The sequence below is a fragment of the Oncorhynchus mykiss genome, chromosome Y, assembly GCF_013265735.2.
Source record: "Oncorhynchus mykiss isolate Arlee chromosome Y, USDA_OmykA_1.1, whole genome shotgun sequence".
NCBI classification, from domain to species: domain Eukaryota; kingdom Metazoa; phylum Chordata; class Actinopteri; order Salmoniformes; family Salmonidae; genus Oncorhynchus; species Oncorhynchus mykiss.
The window spans coordinates 30,785,657-30,805,918 of record NC_048593.1 but is presented as its reverse complement, the minus strand read 5'-3'; the positions used below and the strand labels follow the sequence as shown (position 1 = coordinate 30,805,918).

The following is a 20,262-nucleotide window of genomic DNA, read 5'->3' as shown; positions in this document are numbered from 1 at the left end:
GGTGGTGTGTCACAGCATCATCGGACTGAGCTTGTCGTCATTGCAGGCAATCTCAAAGTTGTACGTTACAGGGAAGATATCCTCCTCCCTCATGTGGTACCCCTCCTGCAGGCTCATCCTGACATGACCCTCCAGCATTACAATGCCACCAGCCGTACTGATCATTCTGTGCGTGATTTCCTGCAAGACAGGAATGTCAGTGTTCTGCCATGACCAGCGAAGAGCCCGGATCTCAATGAGCACATCTAGGACCTGTTGGATCGGAGGGTGAGGGCGAGTCCTTCCCCCCAAAAAAATGTCCCGGAACTTGCAGGTGCCTTGGAAGTGGGGTAACATCTCAACAAGAACTGGCAAATCTGGTGCAGTACATGAGATGCACTGCAGTACTTAATGCAGCTGGTGGCCACACCAGATACTTTTGACCCCCCCCCCCTTTGTTCAGGGGCACATTATTCCATTTGTTAGTCACATGTTTTGTGGAACTTGTTCAGTTTGTGCCTCAGTTGTTGAATCTAATTTTGAAGTTTGCTGAAAATAAACAGTTGACAGTGAGAGGAAGTTTCTTTTTTTGCTGAGTTTAGAATAGAATGAGAAGTTTAAGAAAGTTCTTAGCTGAGAGTTGGCCAGTGATTTTAAAACTTTGGAGGCAAGATAACTACCATCCAATTTATCTAAGTCGGAAAGATCTCCTTTGTGTAGAGGGAGGACATGCTGCTTTCCAGATCTTAGGGAGAACACCAGAAACAATTGTGAAGTTAAGAATATAGGTCAATGATTCTGCAATAAGTGGGACAGAGATGCACTTAGAACATCATAGATATAAAATGGTTGAAATTAAATGGTTGAAATTGAAATGTGTGTATCTGGGAGCGCATCATTCTCTAGTCTGTTTCGAGGTGGATAAAGGACAACTACTGGAATTAGAGGAATTTCCAGAAACGCATTTCAAATAGATGGCCAGTTGAGGCAATGAAATAAAGACATTTCAGCAACATGTCATTGTAAGAGCAACAATGTACACTTAGTCGCCATGGACTGGCCACATGGTACCATACCTCTCAAGCGCTCTGAAACAGCAATCACTACAAATACAAAACACATCTTTATAGGTATAGACAAGAAGCATAGTTTTATAAAACATGACTTCACAACACCATCCAACACATTTAATGTTAACAGGCTTGGGAATTCTATGCAAATGACTTAAGATACATTCAACTTCATACAATGACATTCAACTTTATACAATGGCAAACTACTAGGAACAATTACTTCAGTATAATTTGTGATTTAAAATACATGTAGTAAATAAACAAAATGGGTATAAAGAGCTGTGGCATTTTTTTTAAAGGATATACTGTGTAGCTTAATGCCTGGAGTCTTACATTGCATAAACTGTTTGGCAAGACTATTTAATATTGTATTGAGCAACATTAAGTTGAACACATCAGTACGTAAGAGATTAATATCAGTATACATATCAATATTACTGTCTTGAACATGACAATGGTTATTTACTGTCTCTTCCTCATTTTTTGGTGCATAAGGGTGTGTGGGTGCGTAGGAGCGTGTGTGTTAATCACCTGCGTAACTTCTATGTCTTCATGGTTTGTGGGCCCCCAGGTAATGCTTGCAAAGGCTACTACTTGTTCCTTGTTTTATTGGGAAAAGGATCACAAGCAGTGAGTCCTTTGGAGTATTCCATCAGTTTGTGCAGGGGACAGAAATGCATTGTTTCCCCCTCTCTGCCTTTACACCTAAGAGAGAGTAGATTAAGATTTGCAATGATTCTTCACCAGTCTTTCAGTGTTAGCTATGTGGATTGTGTGTGTACTCACTTTGTCCAGAGTGCCAGGCCACACAGAGACAGGATCACCATGGAGATGATGACCACGATGACCAGCGCACAGACCACCACAGCATCTGACACAAAACCAGGAGGTTGCTCTATATCAAGGGAAAAAGAGATGGGTTCAAATATCCATTCTTACAGGGGGGGGGGAAATATATCTACAGTACCTCCAAACGTGGAAGAAAGTGCATTGATCCAGTAATTAGTATGAGTTTTGTTATGTAAAAGTGAGGCATTTGCATGGAAGAGGAACAGGCAACTCTATAAATTGCATTTAAGGATATCATTTCTGTATGGAGAAATGTTTTACCACAATGTTACCTGGGTGACAGAACCAACGACTCCAATCACTCCAGAAGCCTCTGTCAGCACAGTAGTGGTGCACCCTGGACCTGACCCGGAAGCAGTGGGCTCCATCCATTGAGAGGAAAGTGAGGGTCATCTCCCTGGTTACATTCCTCTGCTTCTGGTGACAGGAACAGTATCAGATTTTAGGAAAACTTCAGAAAGTTTATTCTCTAACCAATAACAATAGAATTTGCTTCTTCAAAGCGTCATCTAAGTACCTATCAATTATTCAATAATGTTATGCGTCAAAACATTAAAGGTGTGAAAATATATATTGCTATATGAACTATATGAAGTTAATCCAGGCATGTCATACAGGGCGCGGTAAGGGCATACCAACATCTGCTGCCCGCCTACGCCCTCGCTGGTTTCCACCTCATACTCCAGGCAGTGGCTGGGGATACTTTCGTGGGGTAAGTCCCAGTGCACCTGGAGCCTCCTGTCCAGACCAGCCTCCAGATGCACTGCCTCTATGGCTGCAGGCTTCACTGCAGAGTACACACAAAGGAGTCATGTTTTCACAAAGAAAATTGAAAATGTCATTACCAGTATCATGCACTGAGAAAAAACTGTCAGTAGGAAAAACAGTTATGCAAGCCTCTTGGTAATGCAACACCCTGCTACACTCAACTCCCCGTGGAGTGAAAGAGGTATGTGATTGTAGGTGCGGGTAAGGATGGCAGAGAATATGACTGTTTCCTGGGAATTTATTTCCTTAACATGGTAATTGTGGGGAAAAGGGGCTGGATGGAACCAAAGAAATTAAAAGTTAAGAGTCCCCTCTCCTACTCATTTTAACACCACCTGGCGCACTATCCAAAATACACGGGGTGATCCACCCAGGTCTTACCTAGTGTGCATAGACAGAGTACATACTATGGGTAAATGTATGCCCACAGGCCTCTTGCCTAAGCACTCCCAAGGTGCCTTCCCCCCTGGGAACAAATGAAACAGAATAATACAAACTTAAAGTGAACAATTTCAATAATGAAAAACACTGAGTCCTATTGGCACGCGCATACCTCAGAAGTAGCAGCTACAAAATACTTTCAACAAAACTGTCTCTGAACAACAACCAACACAGAACATCCAAGAAACACTCTCTTCCTCAAAGGAACACTGGCTTTTCAAGCTATGAAGGAGTCGGTAATTGCCGACAGCTGTATCCCCTAACAAGAGTGCGAGATCAGAGCTCCAATCTGCAATGGGGCCAACCAATCAGCTGTTTGGGGGTATCCATGAAGCCATTTCCTGAAATACACATATACACAAACAAACCCAAAACACAGAAACTGGGGAACGTAACACGCTCACTGCAAAATCTGCAAACTCCCAGTTTGCAACAATAAAAAGCAACGCGCATCCCCAGTTAATAAAGTGGATGATATCTGTTTGGATATGTTAACACTGATTAAAAGACGTTATGGAAAGGAACTGTATGGGCAGTTGAACAATGTTTATGGAAAATAGCAAATATCCAAACAATAGCAGTATTGCATTGAAAAGGTGAGGCATATCATGGCCTGATGGGAGTGTTACCGTGGTTCTGAACTTGCAGGGAGAAGAACGCAGACCTCAAAGCCACCTTGGGGGAGGAGCTGTTCACACATATGTTGAAAGCACTAAATTCTGGGAGAGATTCCCTGGTGAATGTGCAGCCAGTCCTGACCCCATTGGAGTGGATGTACTGAGGGCACTCCTCAGCCTGCTCCATCTCCCGATGCCTGGAGATGCAATTTAGGGCAGCATTCACAGAGATTATATTAATCCAGTGAAACCAGTCTACACAGGTACAGACATGTAGGTAGTTTATATGGCAGGAGATATGTTATGATGGACATAATGTTATGATAGGGTGACATACCAAAAGTACAGACTGTGCTTGGAGTGGGCTGGCTCCTCTAATCCCACCTCCCAGGTGCACTCCATGACCTCCTTCTGGTAGAACACGCAGCCAAATCCCTGGACCCTGGAGTCAACTGGACCTGGTAGGAATTCAAAAGAGATGAAGGGATTCATAGATTATCATGAAGGTGCCTGTAGAGAATTCCATCCATACAGCACTCCCCTATCATTGATCATTTCCTATGTATAGGATAATGAGAGGAAAGAAGTCTCTCCCTCTTTCTGTCAGGCTATCGGTGTCCTTTAATCCGAACCAAACAACTCCATATCTACAAAATAATATTGTCCTCCTGACCTCACCTGTGTTATTGGGTGGCAGGACCATCTTTGTGAAGGGGCTCTTTAGCTCAGTGCCGTTAGTGCAGGCTCCCCTCAGTACGGTTGAGATCCGTACCCTGACCTCCTTCTCCAGGTCAAACTGAGCACGGTACCATGTCCGTACAGTCCTGATCACCTATTCATACACAGACAATATTACATTCATGTTATTCATACCTCAGGAACTTGGTCACCACTCTGGTGTAATAGCTATAGACACAGATCATATTGAAAAGATTTGGAAAATCTGAAAATGTATTCATGATTCTCTCATGAACACCACAGTATAATTTAATGGACGCTAAATGCGGTTATGTCTAAGCAACCACAAATCTAAACAGAGCCAAAGGATAACATTGTAGGGAAATATTCCCCCATGCGCATCATCACAGGCACACTTTGATCCACCCCTCTTCCCTGGCTCCATGTCCTGGCAAACATTACTCCCCCCACATATCCAGAGACGCCACAGAATGATTGGAAAGGTCCAAAACGCCCCACAACTGCATAAGACCTCCTCAACCCACCAAAGATATGCCTCCCATTAAGTAAGCCAATCTGGGAAGACCCACCCAATGACGACTTCAACACATATTTGACCTGGACACAATAATGGGGGTTAATGGACCTGACAGATAAGCACCTCATCACTATCCCCACACAACATCAGTCTGGTTTCACCCACCCCAGGAAGGAGTAGTCCACCTTCAATATTTTCAGGACTGGCCCATGCAACGCCTACCTCCACCGACGGAACATTAAAGAAAGCCACCAATGTGCCTGTGGGGTGGAGAAAACCATGCGCCACATTCTTGAAGTCTGTCCAATCTACAAACTCAGCGGAGGCCTACTCACCCTCAACACAGCAGGACCGGAAGCAATTGCTTGGCTAAGGGACTCTGCCTTCTCTAAATGAAATACAGTGCCTTGCAACGTTATTCATCCCCCTTGGCGTTTTTCCTATTTTGTTGCATCACAACCTGTGATTTGAATGTATTTTTATTTGGATTTCATGTAATGGACTTACACAAAACAAAACAGTCCAAATTGGTGAAGTGAAATAAAAACTGCATTAAAAAATGTAAGAAAAAATATATATTTAAAAAAAAAGTGGTGCATGCGATATGTATTCACCCCATTTGCTATGAAGCCCCTAAATAAGATCTGGTGCAACCAATTACCTTCAGAAGTCACATAATTAGTTGAATAAAGTCCACCTGTGTGCAATCTAAGTTTCACATGATCTGTCAGATCTCAGTATATATACACCTGTTCTGTTCTGAAAACACCACTAAGCAAGGGGCACCACCAGGCAAGTGGCACCATGAAGACCAAGGAGCTCTCCAAACAGGTCAGGGACAAAGTTGTGGAGAAGTACAGATCAGGGTTGGGCTATAAAAAAATATCAGAAACTTTGAACATCCCACGGAGCCACATTAAAACCATTATTATAAATGGGAAAGATTATGGCACCACAACAAACCTGCCAAGAGAGGGCTACCCACCTAAACTCACTGACAAAAAATCCTGAAGGAGCTGTAAAGCTCCACAGCGGAGATTGGAGTATCTGTCCATAGGAGTGCTTTAAGCCGTACACTCCACAGAGCTGGTGTTCGCCAAAAGGCATGTGGGAGTCTCCCCAAACATATGGAAGAAGGTACTCTGGTCAGGTGAGACTAAAATTTAGCTTTTTGGCCATCATGGAAAAAGCTATGTCTAGCGCAAAACCCAACACCTCTCATCACTCCGAGAACACCATCCCCACAGTGAAGCATGGTGGTGGCAGCATCATGCTGTGGGGATGTTTTTCCATTGGCAGGGACTGGGAAACAAATTCTTGGGGGAAACCCGTTCCAGTCTTCCAGAGATTTGAGACTGAGCTTGAGGTTCACCTTCCTGCAGGACAATAACCCTAAGCATACTGCTAAAGCAACACTCGAGTGGTTTAATGGGAAACCACTCTGGGAAACCAGAATTTTTGTCTTATTTCTTGTTTGTTTCACAATAAAACATATATTGCATCTTCAAGGTGGTAGGCATGTTGGATTATTACAATATTACAACCCCAAGTGTTTCTAGAATAACCCTCCAGTGTGTCAGGTGCACATTTGGCATTTGTCTAGTTATGTGTCCAGTGACTTACAGTCCATCTGTTCTGGTATGTGTTGAAGTATTCCAGGTGGTATCTCATTGAGCAGTCAGTCACGTTGGTCAGGCTGACAGGAGACGTCCAGTGGATGTCGAGCTGCCCAAGGTGGCCAAGGTCATCAACCCCAACGTTCTCAGGAGGATCCACTGAAAGTCAATGAGACACACAGTATTTCCAGGTCAAAGGTTGATAGAGCAAAGGCACCAAGCTTGCGGTAAGCATTAAAGGGGCAATTGGTACATACATTTCTTGACATTTAAATTATTTTTTCTTTATTTTTACTATTTTCTACATTGCAGAATGATAATGAAGACATCAAAATTATGAAATAACAATTATGTATTCATGTATAATATTTAAAAAAGTGTTAAACAAATCCAAATAGATTTTAGAATCTGTAAAGTAGCCACCCTTTGCCTTGATGACAGCTTTGCACATTCTTGGCATTCTCTCAACCATATTCACTTGGAATGCTTTTACAATGGTCTGGAAGGAGTACCCACATATGCTGTTCACCCCGCTACCATCCAGAAGGCGAGGTCAGTATAGGTGCATCAAACCTGGGACCGAGGGACTGAAAAACAGCTTCTATCGCAAGGCTATCAGACTGTTAAACAGCCATCACTAACACAGAGAGGCTGCTGCCTACATACAGACTCAAATCATTGGCCACTTAGGTGTCCCGTTAGCGAGATAATTCCCCACAACATCCGGTGAAATTGGAGAGCGCCAAATTCAAATGACAAAATTATAATATAATAATAATATTAAACATTCATGAACATACAAGTGTCTTATATAATTTAAAGGCTTAACTTCTTGTTAATCCAACTGCGTTGTCAGACTTCAAAAAGGCTTTACGGCAAAAGCATACCATGCGATTATCTGAGGACAGCGCCCCACCAATATATATTTTTTTCAACCAGGACAGGCTTCACAAAATCACAAATAGCGATTAAAGAAATCACTTACCGTTGAAGATCTTGCTCTGTTTGCAATCCCAAGGGTCCCAGCTACAACATGAATAGTTGTTTTGTTCAATAAAATCTTTATTTATATCCAAAAAAGTCAGTTTAGTTGGCGCCATTGATTTCAGTAATCCACTCCTTCAACATACATACAAAGGAATCCAAAAAGCTACCGGTAAACTTTTTCCAAACAAGTCAAGCAATGTTTCTACACAATCCTCAGGTACCCTAATATGTAAATAAATAATAATATTTCATAAGGAAAGAACGGTGTTCAATAGGAAAGGAAAATAATGAAGAGCGTGCCCTCATTCACGCGTGCCAAAAGACTACTTTACCCTTTGGAAAGACTACTATTTTGTTCGACTTGTTCGTTTTTCAAGAAACAAACCTGAAACCCGGTATAAAGACTTGACATCTAGTGGAAGCTATAAGTACTGCAATCTGGGAGGGATTTTCATATATAGACCCATAGACTTGCATTGGAAAGGCTTGTGACCTCCCCAAAACAATTTCCAGATGGATTTTCCTTGGGTTTTCGCCTGCCATATCAATTATGTTATACTCACAGACATTATTTTTAACATTTTTAGAAACTTCAAAGTGTTTTCTATCGAATTCTACCAATTATATGCATATCATAGCTTCTGGGCCTGAATAACAGGCAGTTTACTTTGGGCACGTTAGTCAGGCGGAAATTCAGGATACAAGTTAATAAATGGATCACTAGTCACTTTAAATAATGCCACTTTAATAATGTTTACAACTTATACCATCTATTGCATCTTGCCTATGCCTCTTGGTCATTGCTCATCCATATACTTACATGTACATATTATTATTCCATCTCTTTAGATTTGTGTGTATTAGGTAGTTGTTGTGGAATTGTTAGATTACTTGTTAGATATTGATGCACTGAACTAGAAGCACAAGCATTTCGCTACACTCGCATTAACATCTGCTAACCATGTGTACAATTTTATTTTATTTGCTGAGCACTTGTTGGCTGGTTTCCTTCACTCTGCGGCCCAACTCATTCCAAACCATCTCAATTGGGTTGAGGTCGGGTGATTGTGGAGGCCAGGTCATCTGATACAGCACTCAATCAATCTCCTTCTTGGTAAAATAGCCCTTACACAGCCTGGAGGTGTGTTGGGTCATTGTCCTGTTGAAAAACAAATGATAGTCCCACTAAAGGCAAACCAGATGGGATGGCAAAGTGCTGCAAAATGCTGTGGTAGCCATGCTGGTTAATTAAGTGTGCCATGAATTCTAAATAATTCACTGACAGAGTCACCAGCAAAGCACCCCCACACCATCACACCTCCTCCTCCATGCTTCACAGTGGGAACCACACATGTGGAGATCATCCGTTCACCTACTCTGCATCTCACAAAGACATGGCGGTTGGAACCAAAAATCTCACATTTGGACTCATCAAACCAAAGGACAGATTTCCACCGATCTAATGTTCATTGCTCGTGTTTCTTGGCCCAAAATTTGAATTTTGACCATGAAGGCCTGATTCACACAGTCTCCTCTGAAAAGTTGATGTTGAGATGTGTCTGTTAAGTAAGGCAGCTCCAAAATGCAGGTGTTTCAGCCTAGCTCAGTGCTTTCTGTGGTGGTGGTGGTGGGGCAAGCCAGCAGAAAATATGTAGAATTACGCCGTGATTGGCTCAGTGTTCTGTCACTCATGTGGACACTACGACACCGCCAAGTCTTAGGGTAGAGCTAGAACATTCAGCCCCTTGGGTGCTACCATAGAGTTACGTTAGAAGTGCCCATCCAAGAAGGCTCAAGGTCATTGGCCGCAGATAAAATTACGTCAAATCACGTTATATGTACTGTAGCTTTGATCATGACATGTCAACATCATACTTTCAAAATGTTAACTAGCAGTCATCATCATGAATCATCATCATGAATCAAGTCAACAATCTACTGACAAATCCTTTTTAATCCTTGTCATTTAAAGAGAAATAATGAAGAGAAATTAAAGATAAAACGTATCGGTGCTCATCGGTCATTGGACATAAACATTACACAACAAGTTGTTAATCCCAAATTTAAAAAGTGAGTGGTTTGGAAGGAGTCAGTGACAGTGGCTAACTGCAAGCATTTCTAAGCAATCACTAGCCTGCTATTCGGTGTAGTGGCTGTGTGGTCCCAAATTTGGGATTACGGGGCTTTTTTCCAAATTTAAAATTATAAACAATCAACATTGGCCATGGTGTCAATGAAGCATGATTTGTGCCGCGGTCATAACAACTCGGAACTGCGACAACTTGACTTCAGTGAGTTCAAGACAACTGGGAAGTCGGGAATAATACGTTTTGAACGGTCATCCAACTCGGAATTGTTCCCAGTTGTTTTGTAAGCACCATAAATCCAGAGAATGCCAGACTTTGATGACAGAATTTGCCCATGAAGGACCACCTTCCTGTTCAAGTGAGCACACTACAGAGTCCAGAAATGTATTGTATGCTGCTGCATAAATTATGTAATATGCCAGGGAGATATGTATACCGTAGCTAAGAAAGTGCATGTTGTGTAGTAAGCTGTTTGTAGCCCATTTGCCTCACCCTAATAATTTGGTATATTTACCCCTCTTAACTTCACCTAATGTTCTGACTTGGTGGTGCACATGTAGCCTATAACATGTTTTAGATGAATGTAATCATCGAATATTGTAAGAGCTTTTATTGTCTGCTTCTATGCCCCCTTTATTTATCCTATGGTTCTGACTTCTGTACAGGGAGAACACTGTAAGAACGGCCCATGTTCTGAATTCTGTCACTGTACATTTCAAAAGTGCTAAACAAATAATTATATTGACTACGTCTGTCCGAACTCGCTCATTAATGTCTTAATCGAAATTACATATTGCCTCTTATCAGCTTGTCGTCCCCTTATGCCATAGTTTTTACATCTAAATTGTCATTAGAATAGCCAGGTGTGGCAGTGGTAAGATGTGGTAAGATGTAGGCCCTAACAGTTCGTGAACACTGTTTGTCTCCATTATAGTGCAATTAATGTATTGTTCAGTGATGTGTCCTGGCAACCCATCATGATGCACACCTGGCAACCACCTGGACTTCTTCACTACCCTGATTACTTCTCCTTTTTCTAGCACTCATTAGCATCATTCTTCAGACAGTATTGGTTCCGTTTTCATGTCCAGACGCTTCTCTTCTTTTGTAATGCTCCATGTTCGTTATTATTCAACTCATCATTTGCACCTGCTTCCTGAATCCCTGCGTCTACGTTACAGAATACTGCCTCAGAAATGATGGAGCAACAGGGTCATCTACTCCACCAACACCATGACCAGCTGGCTCACCATGACCATGAAGGAGTTCCTCCGCATTTTCCACCATCTCAACACCACCAGCAAGGTTCTCCATACCTCTGACGGAGGGCCTCTTAACACGGGTCGTCACAGTGAGCCAGTCCCACAACCTACCTAGCCATCCGCCCAGGTCAACGATGCCTGATTTTCCCTTCGGGAGATGTATGATAGTACTCCATTGAAAGGCTTCCTACTCCAGTGCTCCCTCTCTTTCGCCTATCAGAAGGGAGCCCCCACCACGAGAGGTCCAAGGTTGCCATGGTAATTTCCCTGCTGGCTTGACGGGCATTGGAGTGGGCTACGGCGGTCTGGGAGAGAGGAGAGGATGAGTTGGGTTCCTATGAGTGGTGCATGGCTCTGTTCAGGGCAGTCTTTGACCATCCTCCAGAGGGCAGAAAGGGAGGTGAGCTACCTTTTCAACTCCAGCAGCGTGCCCAGACCGCTGTGGAGTACACCCTCATCTTTCAGACTGTGGCAGCCTCCAGTGAATGGAATGAGCCGGCGCTCCGCACTCTATTCCGCAGTGGACAGCACGAGGAGGTCCAGAAGGAGTTGGCATGTCGAGATGACAACTTATCCTTGGATGCTCTCATCTCGGTGGCCATCCATCTGGATAGCATCAGTGTCCACCTCACCACTCGCCTCCCTCCTTTGGCTGTCCTGAGGCAGAGCCTGAACCCATGGAGGTGGGGGCCACGCACCTCTCCGCGGCATCGCCGGACAGAGCTGGGGCTCTGCGCCTATTGTGGCCAAGAGGGACACCAGCTTCATTGGTGCCCGGTGTGTCCTAACCTGGGGTGCACTAGAGCAGAGGGGCGGCCCGTGACCTTCTGTCTCCCAGTGTAGGCATGAGTATTCCATCATCACTTTCCGCCAAATCCTTTCTGGTGTCAATTTCACTGGCTGGCTATCCCCCATGGATCTTCCCTTTCTGATGGATTTACCACTATTCTGGTTGTTGTTGACAGATTCTCAAAATGATTCCTCTCTCTGGTCTACCTACCGCTCTCTAGTTCGCTGAGGCACTATTCCAGCAAGTCTTCTGCACTATGACCTTCCGGAGGACGTTGGTTCCGACCGTGGTCCTCAATTCACATTTCGGGTCTGGAAAGCCTTCATGAAGAAGCTGGGGGCCACGGTTAGCCTCACATCTGGGTACTGGCCTCAGTCTAACACGCAGGTGGAGAGGACCAACCAAGAGCTGGGGAGGTTCCTAAGGAGTCACTGCCAGGACCGGCAGGGGGAGTGGGCCCGGTTTTGTCCCTGGGCAGAATACGCCCAGAACTCACTTCGTCACTCCTCCACTGGGCTGACTCCCTTCCAGTGCATCCTGGGATGTCAACTGGCCTTTGCTACGTGGATTCCGAGCCAGACCGAGGCCTCTGCAGTTGACGAGTGGTTCTTGCTTGCAGAGGATTTGTGAAACGCCACCCACGTAAGGCTCCAGCACACTGTTCACCATCAGAAGGATCAGGCGGATGGCCACCACAGTAAGTTTCCCGTGTTTCATCCTGGTGATCGCGTCTGGCTCTCCACCAGGAACCTCCTACTCCACCTGCCCTGCCGGTTGCTGCGTACTCCACACAGGGAAGGAATCGGGCCCATTACCCCTGCCGGTCCTGGCAATGGCTCCTCAGGAACCTCCCCAGCTCCTGGTTCATCCTCTCCACCTGCCCGTTAGACTGAGGCCTATACCCGGAAGTGAGGCTGACCGTGACTCCAAGCTTCTCCATACCCGTGATGTGAATTGGGGTCCACGGTCGGAGACAATGTCCTCTGGAAGACCATAATGCCGGAACACTTGCTGGAACAGTGCCTCGGCAACCTTTAGAGCAGTAGGGAGACCAGAGAGAGGGCTGAAACGACAGGATTTTGAGAATATATCCACAACCATGAAAATGGTGGTGAAACCGTCAGTGGAGGGGAGATCATTGACAAAGTCAATGGATGGATGAGACCAGGGACGCTGGAAGGAGTTTCCCTGCTGGAGCGTCCCGAGGGGACTTAGTTTGGGCACACACAGAACAGGAGTTGACGTAGCGAATAACGTCGTGCGCCAAGGTGTGCCACCAATACCTTTTGGAGAGCGATTGTATAGTACGGGTGATCCCAGGATGTCCAGCGACGAGAGATGTGTTTGCCCAGGTCAACAGCCACTCCCTTATCCCCATGGGGACGTAGGTGCGCTCAGGAGGACAGGTAGAGGGTGCGGGTTCCCTCTCCAGAGCCTGGCAAATGTCCACATCTACGTTGCAGACCACAGAGGCTATGACTCGAGAAGGAACAGGAAAACAGGTCCTCCGGTATTTGGGTGACCAGTCCGTGATTCTCATCCTCGACCATGAGATGGTGGGGTTATGGCGTTGCAGCCATGGGAGGCCGAGAATGATCTGGTGAGCTGGTGCCCTAATGATGAAGAAGGGAATGTTTTCCTGATGTATGGGCTCCACGGTGAGGATTTTTTACCTTTATTTAACTAGGCAAGTGAGTTAAGAACAAATTCTTATTTTCAATGACGGCCTAGGAACAGTGGTTTAACTGCCTGTTCAGGGGCAGAACGACAGATTTGTACCTCGTCAGCTCGGGGATTTAAACTTGCAACCTTTCGGTTACTAGTCCAACACTCTAACCACTAGGCTACCCTGCAGCCCCTATAGTTAGTGGTGTGGTGATGTAGAGTGCCTTGCGAAAGTATTCGGCCCCCTTGAACTTTGCGACCTTTTGCCACATTTCAGGCTTCAATCATAAAGATATAAAACTGTATTTTTTTGTGAAGAATCAACAACAAGTGGGACACAATCATGAAGTGGAACGACATTTATTGGATATTTCAAACTTTTTTAACAAACCAAAAACTGAAAAATTGGGCGTGCAAAATTATTCAGCCCCTTTACTTTCAGTGCAGCAAACTCTCTCCAGAAGTTCAGTGAGGATCTCTGAATGATCCAATGTTGACCTAAATGACTAATGATGATAAATACAATCCACCTGTGTGTAATCAAGTCTCCGTATAAATGCACCTGCACTGTGATAGTCTCAGAGGTCCGTTAAAAGCGCAGAGAGCATCATGAAGAACAAGGAACACACCAGGCAGGACCGAGATACTGTTGTGAAGAAGTTTAAAGCCGGATTTGGATACAAAAAGATTTCCCAAGCTTTAAACATCCCAAGGAGCACTGTGCAAGCGATAATATTGAAGTGGAAGGAGTATCAGACCACTGCAAATCTACCAAGACCTGGCCGTCCCTCTAAACTTTCAGCTCATACAAGGAGAAGACTGATCAGAGATGCAGCCAAGAGGCCCATGATCACTCTGGATGAACTGCAGAGATCTACAGCTGAGGTGGGAGACTCTGTCCATAGGACAACAATCAGTCGTATATTGCACAAATCTGGCCTTTATGGAAGAGTGGCAAGAAGAAAGCTATTTCTTAAAGATATCCATTTAAAGTTTGCCACAAGCCACCTGGGAGACACACCAAACATGTGGAAGAAGGTGCTCTGGTCAGATGAAACCAAAATTGAACTTTTTGGCAACAATGCAAAACGTTATGCTTGGCCTAAAAGCAACACCCTGAACACACCATCCCCACTGTCAAACATGGTGGTGGCAGCATCATGGTTTGGGCCTGCTTTTCTTCAGCAGGGACAGGGAAGATGGTTAAATTTGATGGGAAGATGGATGGAGCCAAATACAGGACCATTCTGGAAGAATGCAAAAGACCTGAGACTGGGACGGAGATTTGTCTTCCAACAAGACAATGATCCAAAACATAAAGCAAAATCTACAATGGAATGGTTCAAAAATAAACATATCCAGGTGTTAGAATGGCCAAGTCAAAGTCCAGACCTGAATCCAATCGAGAATCTGTGGAAAGAACTGAAAACTGCTGTTCACAAATGCTCTCCATCCAACCTCACTGAGCTCGAGCTGTTTTGCAAGAAGGAATGGGAAAAAATGTCAGTCTCTCGATGTGCAAAACTGATATAGACATACCCCAAGCGACTTACAGCTGTAATCGCAGCAAAAGGTGGCGCTACAAAGTATTAACTTAAGGGGGCTGAATAATTTTGCACGGCCAATTTTTCAGTTTTTGATTTGTTAAAAAAGTTTGAAATATCCAATAAATGTCGTTCCACTTCATGATTGTGTCCCACTTGTTGTTGATTCTTCACAAAAAAATACAGTTTTATATCTTTATGTTTGAAGCCTGAAATGTGGTAAAAGGTCGCAAAGTTCAAGGGGGCCGAATACTTTCGCAAGGCACTGTATGTGTGATGGTTCTGGATCCTAGTGGCTTATTATCAACGGTTTGAACCAGAAACAAAGAGGAGAGCGGGTATGAGGTGATGTTCAGAGACGAGTCAAGGGTCTGGTCAATAAAGTTCCCCGCAGCACCGGAATCCACTAGAGCTGTAGAAACAGAGGGACAGCCAGCTAGTGTGATCAACACTAAAAAGTGTTTGGCAGAAAATGATGAAGATGGGATACTCACACCTGCCCCAGGAGATGGAAGATCACATGACCGTCCCTCTACTCCCGTGGATCCCGAGATGGGACGTACCGGACATTGCTGAAGCTGGTGCCCCCTTGACCACAATAGAGACAGAGCCCCAGCTGTCTCCGTCTACATCGGATGCTGCTACTGTCCAGAAGGTGAGCGCGTACTGGGCAGTGGTCTGGTCATCCTGCTGTAGTTGGAGTAGGCGCTCACCCCTCTCTCTGCCCTCCGGTGGATGATCAAAGATCTGAACAGAGCCATGAACCCCTCATACGAAGCCAGCTCCTCCTCTCCTCTCACCCAGATGCCTGCCATCAGCAGAGAAATAATATAAATAATCGTGGCAACCTTGGACCTCTTGGTGGTGGGGAATCCCATATGGTGCGCAAAATAGAGGGAGCACTGGAATAGGAAGCCACGGCATTTAGATAAAATTCAGTCATATTTATTGCGGAGGGACAAATGGGCATCGCTGACCTGGGCAGACAGCTGAATGGACTGGTGTGTTTGCTGGGTCGACTGGTGGCAGAGTATCCTACGCTAGAAGAAGGCAACGCTACTCAGGTATGTTTGAGACTTGGTCTCAACCTTTAAGTCTTTACTGAAGACTCATCTCTTCAGTAGGTCATATGATTGAGTGTAGTCTGGCCCAGGAGTGTGAAGGTGAACGGAAAGGCTCTGGAGCAACGAACTGCCCTTGCTGTCTCTGCCTGGCCGGTTCCCCGCTCTCCACTGGGATTCTCTGCCTCTAACCCTATTACAGTGGCTGAGTCACTGGCTTATTGGTGCTCTTCCATGCTGTCCCTAGGAGGGGTGCGTCACTTGAGTGGGTTGAGTCGCTGACGTGGTCTTCCTGTCTGGGTTGGCGCCCCCCTTGGGTTGTGCCGTGGCGGAGATCTTTGTGGGCTATACTTGGCCTTGTCTCAGGATGGTAAGTTGGTGGTTGAAGGTATCCCTCTAGTGGTGTGGGGGCTGTGCTTTGGCAAAGTGGGTGGGGTTATATCCTGCCTGTTTGGCCCTGTCCTGGGGTATCATCGGATGGGGCCACAGTGTCTCCTGACCCCTCCTGACCCCTCCTGTCTCAGCCTCCAGTATTTATGCTGCAGTAGTTTATGTGTCGGGGGGCTAGGGTCAGTCATTATCTGGAGTATTTCTCCTGTCTTATCCTGTGTCCTGAGTGAATTTAAGTATGCTCTCTCTAATTATGTCTTTCTTTCTTTCTCTCTCTCTCTCGGAGGACCTGAGCCCTAGGACCATGCCTCAGGACTACTTGGCTACAATGCCACTTAATATAATGTTTACATACCCTACATTACTCATCTCATATGTGTATATATATATATACTGTACTCATTTAAACTGCTGCATCTTGCTGCATCTACTGCATCTTGCCATCTTTATGTAATACATGTATCACTAGCCACTTTAAACTATGCCACTTTATGTTTATATACCCTACATTACTCATCTCATATGTATATACTGTACTCAATACCATCTACTGCATCTTGCCTATGCCGCTCTGTACCATCACTCATTCATATATCTTTATGTACATATTCTTTATCCCTTTACACTTGTGTGTATAAGGTAGCAGTTGTGGAATTGTCAGGTTAGATTACTCGTTGGTTATTACTGCATTGTCGGAACTAGAAGCGCAAGCATTTCGCTACACTTGCATTAACATCTGCTAACCATGTGTATGTGACAAATACAATTTGATTTGATTTGCTGTCTATCACCTTGATTACTCAAAATTCTCTCAACCTGTGCGCCTACATTGTAAACTTTCATTCACAGGCTAAGTTGTAGCAACATCATGATGGGTATAGAAAAATGATAGTATCATATAGTAAGTAGGCTAAATCTATCGATGTTACATTGAGCTGGGTGAATGGAATATGAATGACAGTCATCCAATATGCTGTAATAGAAATAAGGTAATGTTCATTAAAAAAAAAGTATAATCTTCCCTCATCTTAAACAACACCGACCGCCACTGATTTATTGCCACAGGGGCCCACCTCTTGCCTTCAGAAAGCATTTTTGTTGTGTTACAGCTTGAACTCAATATTGATAAAAAAAAAAATAATCTAATTCACCCATCTACGCACAAGTGAAAACATGTTTTTAGAAATGTTTGCAAATTTATTGAAAATAAAATGCATAAATATCTAATTTACATAGGTTTTCACACTCCTGAGTCAATACTTTGTAGAAGCACCTTTGGCAGCAATTACAGTGGTGAGTCTTACCCAGAAAGTCTCCAAGAGCTTTCCACACCTGGACATTTGCCCATTATTCTTTTCAAGATTCTTCAAGCTCTGCCAAATTGATGTTTTGATACACCATCCAAAGTGTAATTAATAACTTCACCATGCTCAAAGGAATATTAAATGTCATTTTTTTTCTTATTTTCTTTTTTTACCCATCTACCAATAGGTGCCCTTCTTTGCAAGCGGTTGGAATTCTGCCTCACATCCAAGACCTTCACAACAATTTATTTGGGACCAGCTTTTGTTTTAGATCAATCTGATGTAGAATGGAAATCTGCCTGTGATTACAAGTTATTACAGTAAGACAGTGATGAATGAATAGAAAAATACACCTGTAGAGACTAACCTGTCATTTCTTGTGGCTTGATGCACTGACTCCAGCCAGATATAAGCATTAATATGGCTGTCAGCCACCACCCTTTTCTACTCTTCAGCATTCTCTTAACTGGCCCCTGGAATATCATGAGAATTGAATTGTACAATTTACTATTGATAAATCAATCACATATATCTTATCATGAATTATACTCTCAGCAAACACCAGTATAGTACAGTACAGTCCAGTAAAGTATGGAATCTGAAGGGTATGGAATGATCCTGATAAACACAATATTATGTAGATGAAAACAAAACATGCATTATTTAAAATAAATGTGTAATTGTCTTGATATAAACCTCAGGTACAGTGCCTTCAAAAAGTATTCATAACCCTTGACTTATTCCACATTTTGTTGTGGGATTAAAATGGATTTCATTGTAATTTGTCAACCATCTACACAAAATACTCTAATGTCAAAGTGGAAGAAATCACCTTTACTTTCTGAAGGCACTGTACCTTTTAAGTCTTAATGATGTGAAGAGAATACATGCACAAGTTATAATCTATTGTACTGAATGCCATTGAATTCTCTATAGAAATCAATATAAATATACTGTTTTTAATGTACTTAGTAAATGTTTTCAAGCATGTACAGTAGAGAATGCATACACTATACAGTGAATGCATGCTTTTGAATTAAAGCATGTGTTTACAAAGGCAACCCACAACTTGTATGTTTGCTTTATGTCAACAGTTTAGCAGACTATACAAATGCTATAATTTGGATACAATACAGAGAGAACAGAGAAGATAAAAGTGCATAGCCACAGACAAGGAGTACTTACTGTGAATTGAGTGAGAGAGCTCCTGTGTAGATGTTTGACAGCCTGCACCATCTAATCAGGGCTGTGCGAAGTGCCTGCTTTTGTATTCTCTGGTGAACTACAGCGCAGCAGAAGCAGCAGGGAAAGACTACAGTATGTCTCAGGGGTCATGTATTGATGTCTCAGGGGTCATGTACTGTACTCTGTAAGTCTGGATTCTCTGCCAAACAAGGAAGCTCATATTTAGTGTGAGTCTGCAGTTTAATCAGATTCCTGATGAACAGATGTATAAATAGAATGTGAAAGCCCTGTCAGCCTGTCCACCCAGCCTGTGAGTGTGGTCATGGATGTGGTTCTGTGGAAGGGGAGTCAAATATGCTGTTGCTCTGACCTGGATGGGTGGGGGTTGCAGGCTGAAGGTCTCTCATACTAACGGATGTTTTGTTTCCATTTTCCCTTTTCCCAGGAATCATATATATATATACACACACACTCTAAGTGGCGATATCAAAAATATACAGTATACAGTCAAAGTTTGGAAACATTTACTCATTCAAGGGTTTTTCTTTATTTGTACTATTTTCTACATTGTAGAATAATAGTGAAGACATCAAAACTACGAAATAACACATATGGAATTATGCAGTAACCAAAAAAAGTGTTAAATAAATAAATATATAGATGTATATTTGAGATTCTTCAAAGTAGCCACCATTTTCCTTGATGACAGCTTTGCACGCGCTTGGCATTCTCTCAACCAGCTTCATGAGGTATGAGGTCACCTGGAATGCATTTCAATTAACAGGTATGTCTTGTTAAAAGTTCATTTGTGGAATTTATTTGATTCTTAATGTGTTTGATCAATCAGTTGTGTTGTGACAAGGTAGGGGTGGTTTACAGAAGATAGCCCTAGTCCATATTATGGCAAGAACAGATCAAATAAGCAAAGAGAAACGACAGTCCATCATTACTTTAAAACAAGAAGGTTAGTCAATGCGAAACATTTCAAGAAAGTTTCTTCAAGTGCAGTCGCAAAAAACCATCAAGTGCTATGATGAAACTGACTCTCATGAGGACCGCCCCAAGAAGGAAGACCCAGAGCTATCTCTGCTGCAGAGGATAAGCTCATTAGAGTTACCACCCTCAGAAATTGCAGCCCAAATAAATGCTTCACAGAGTTCAAGTAACAGACACATATCAACATCAACTGTTCATAGGAGACTGCATAAATCAGGCCTTCATGGTCAAATTGCTGCAGAGAAACCACTACTAAAGCACACCAATAATAAGAAGAGACTTGCTTGGGCCAAGAAACACGAGCAATGGACATTAGACCGGTGGAAATCTGTCCTTTAGTCTGATGAGTCCAAATTTAAGATTTTTGGTTCCAATCCCTGTGTCTTTGTGAGACGCAGAGTAGGTGAATGGATGATCTCTGCATCTGTGGTT

The 20,262-nt window shown here is 43.5% G+C and overlaps 1 protein-coding gene across 2 annotated transcripts; it reads right to left on the bottom strand.

The window, feature by feature from the left end:
* Nucleotides 1-1,099: 1,099 nt before the first annotated feature.
* Nucleotides 1,100-19,175, bottom strand: il13ra2b (IL-13 receptor-alpha-2-b precursor). Of its 2 annotated transcripts, none has more exons than XM_021590223.2 (10): nucleotides 18,835-19,175; nucleotides 18,017-18,122; nucleotides 6,567-6,718; nucleotides 4,406-4,559; nucleotides 4,065-4,185; nucleotides 3,740-3,924; nucleotides 2,537-2,688; nucleotides 2,174-2,315; nucleotides 1,839-1,947; nucleotides 1,100-1,757 (listed from the first exon to the last, which is right to left on the bottom strand). In XM_021590223.2, exons 1-10 carry the CDS (start codon nucleotides 18,883-18,885, stop codon nucleotides 1,643-1,645), a joined length of 1,287 nt encoding a protein of 428 aa, XP_021445898.1. In that variant the 5' UTR covers nucleotides 18,886-19,175; the 3' UTR covers nucleotides 1,100-1,642.
* Between the last annotated feature and the right edge of the window lie 1,087 nt (nucleotides 19,176-20,262).

Excerpts from the sequence above, each read along its gene's own strand:
- il13ra2b (XM_021590223.2), bottom strand. The coding sequence starts at position 18,885 with ATGGTGCAGGCTGTCAAACATCTACACAGGAGCTCTCTCACTCAATTC. Across the intron at positions 2,689-3,739 it reads CCTGCAAGTTCAGAACCACG|TGAAGCCTGCAGCCATAGAG; the intron begins GTAACACTCCCA and ends TGTACTCTGCAG. Across the intron at positions 1,948-2,173 it reads TCGTTGGTTCTGTCACCCAG|AGCAACCTCCTGGTTTTGTG; the intron begins GTAACATTGTGG and ends CCCTTGATATAG.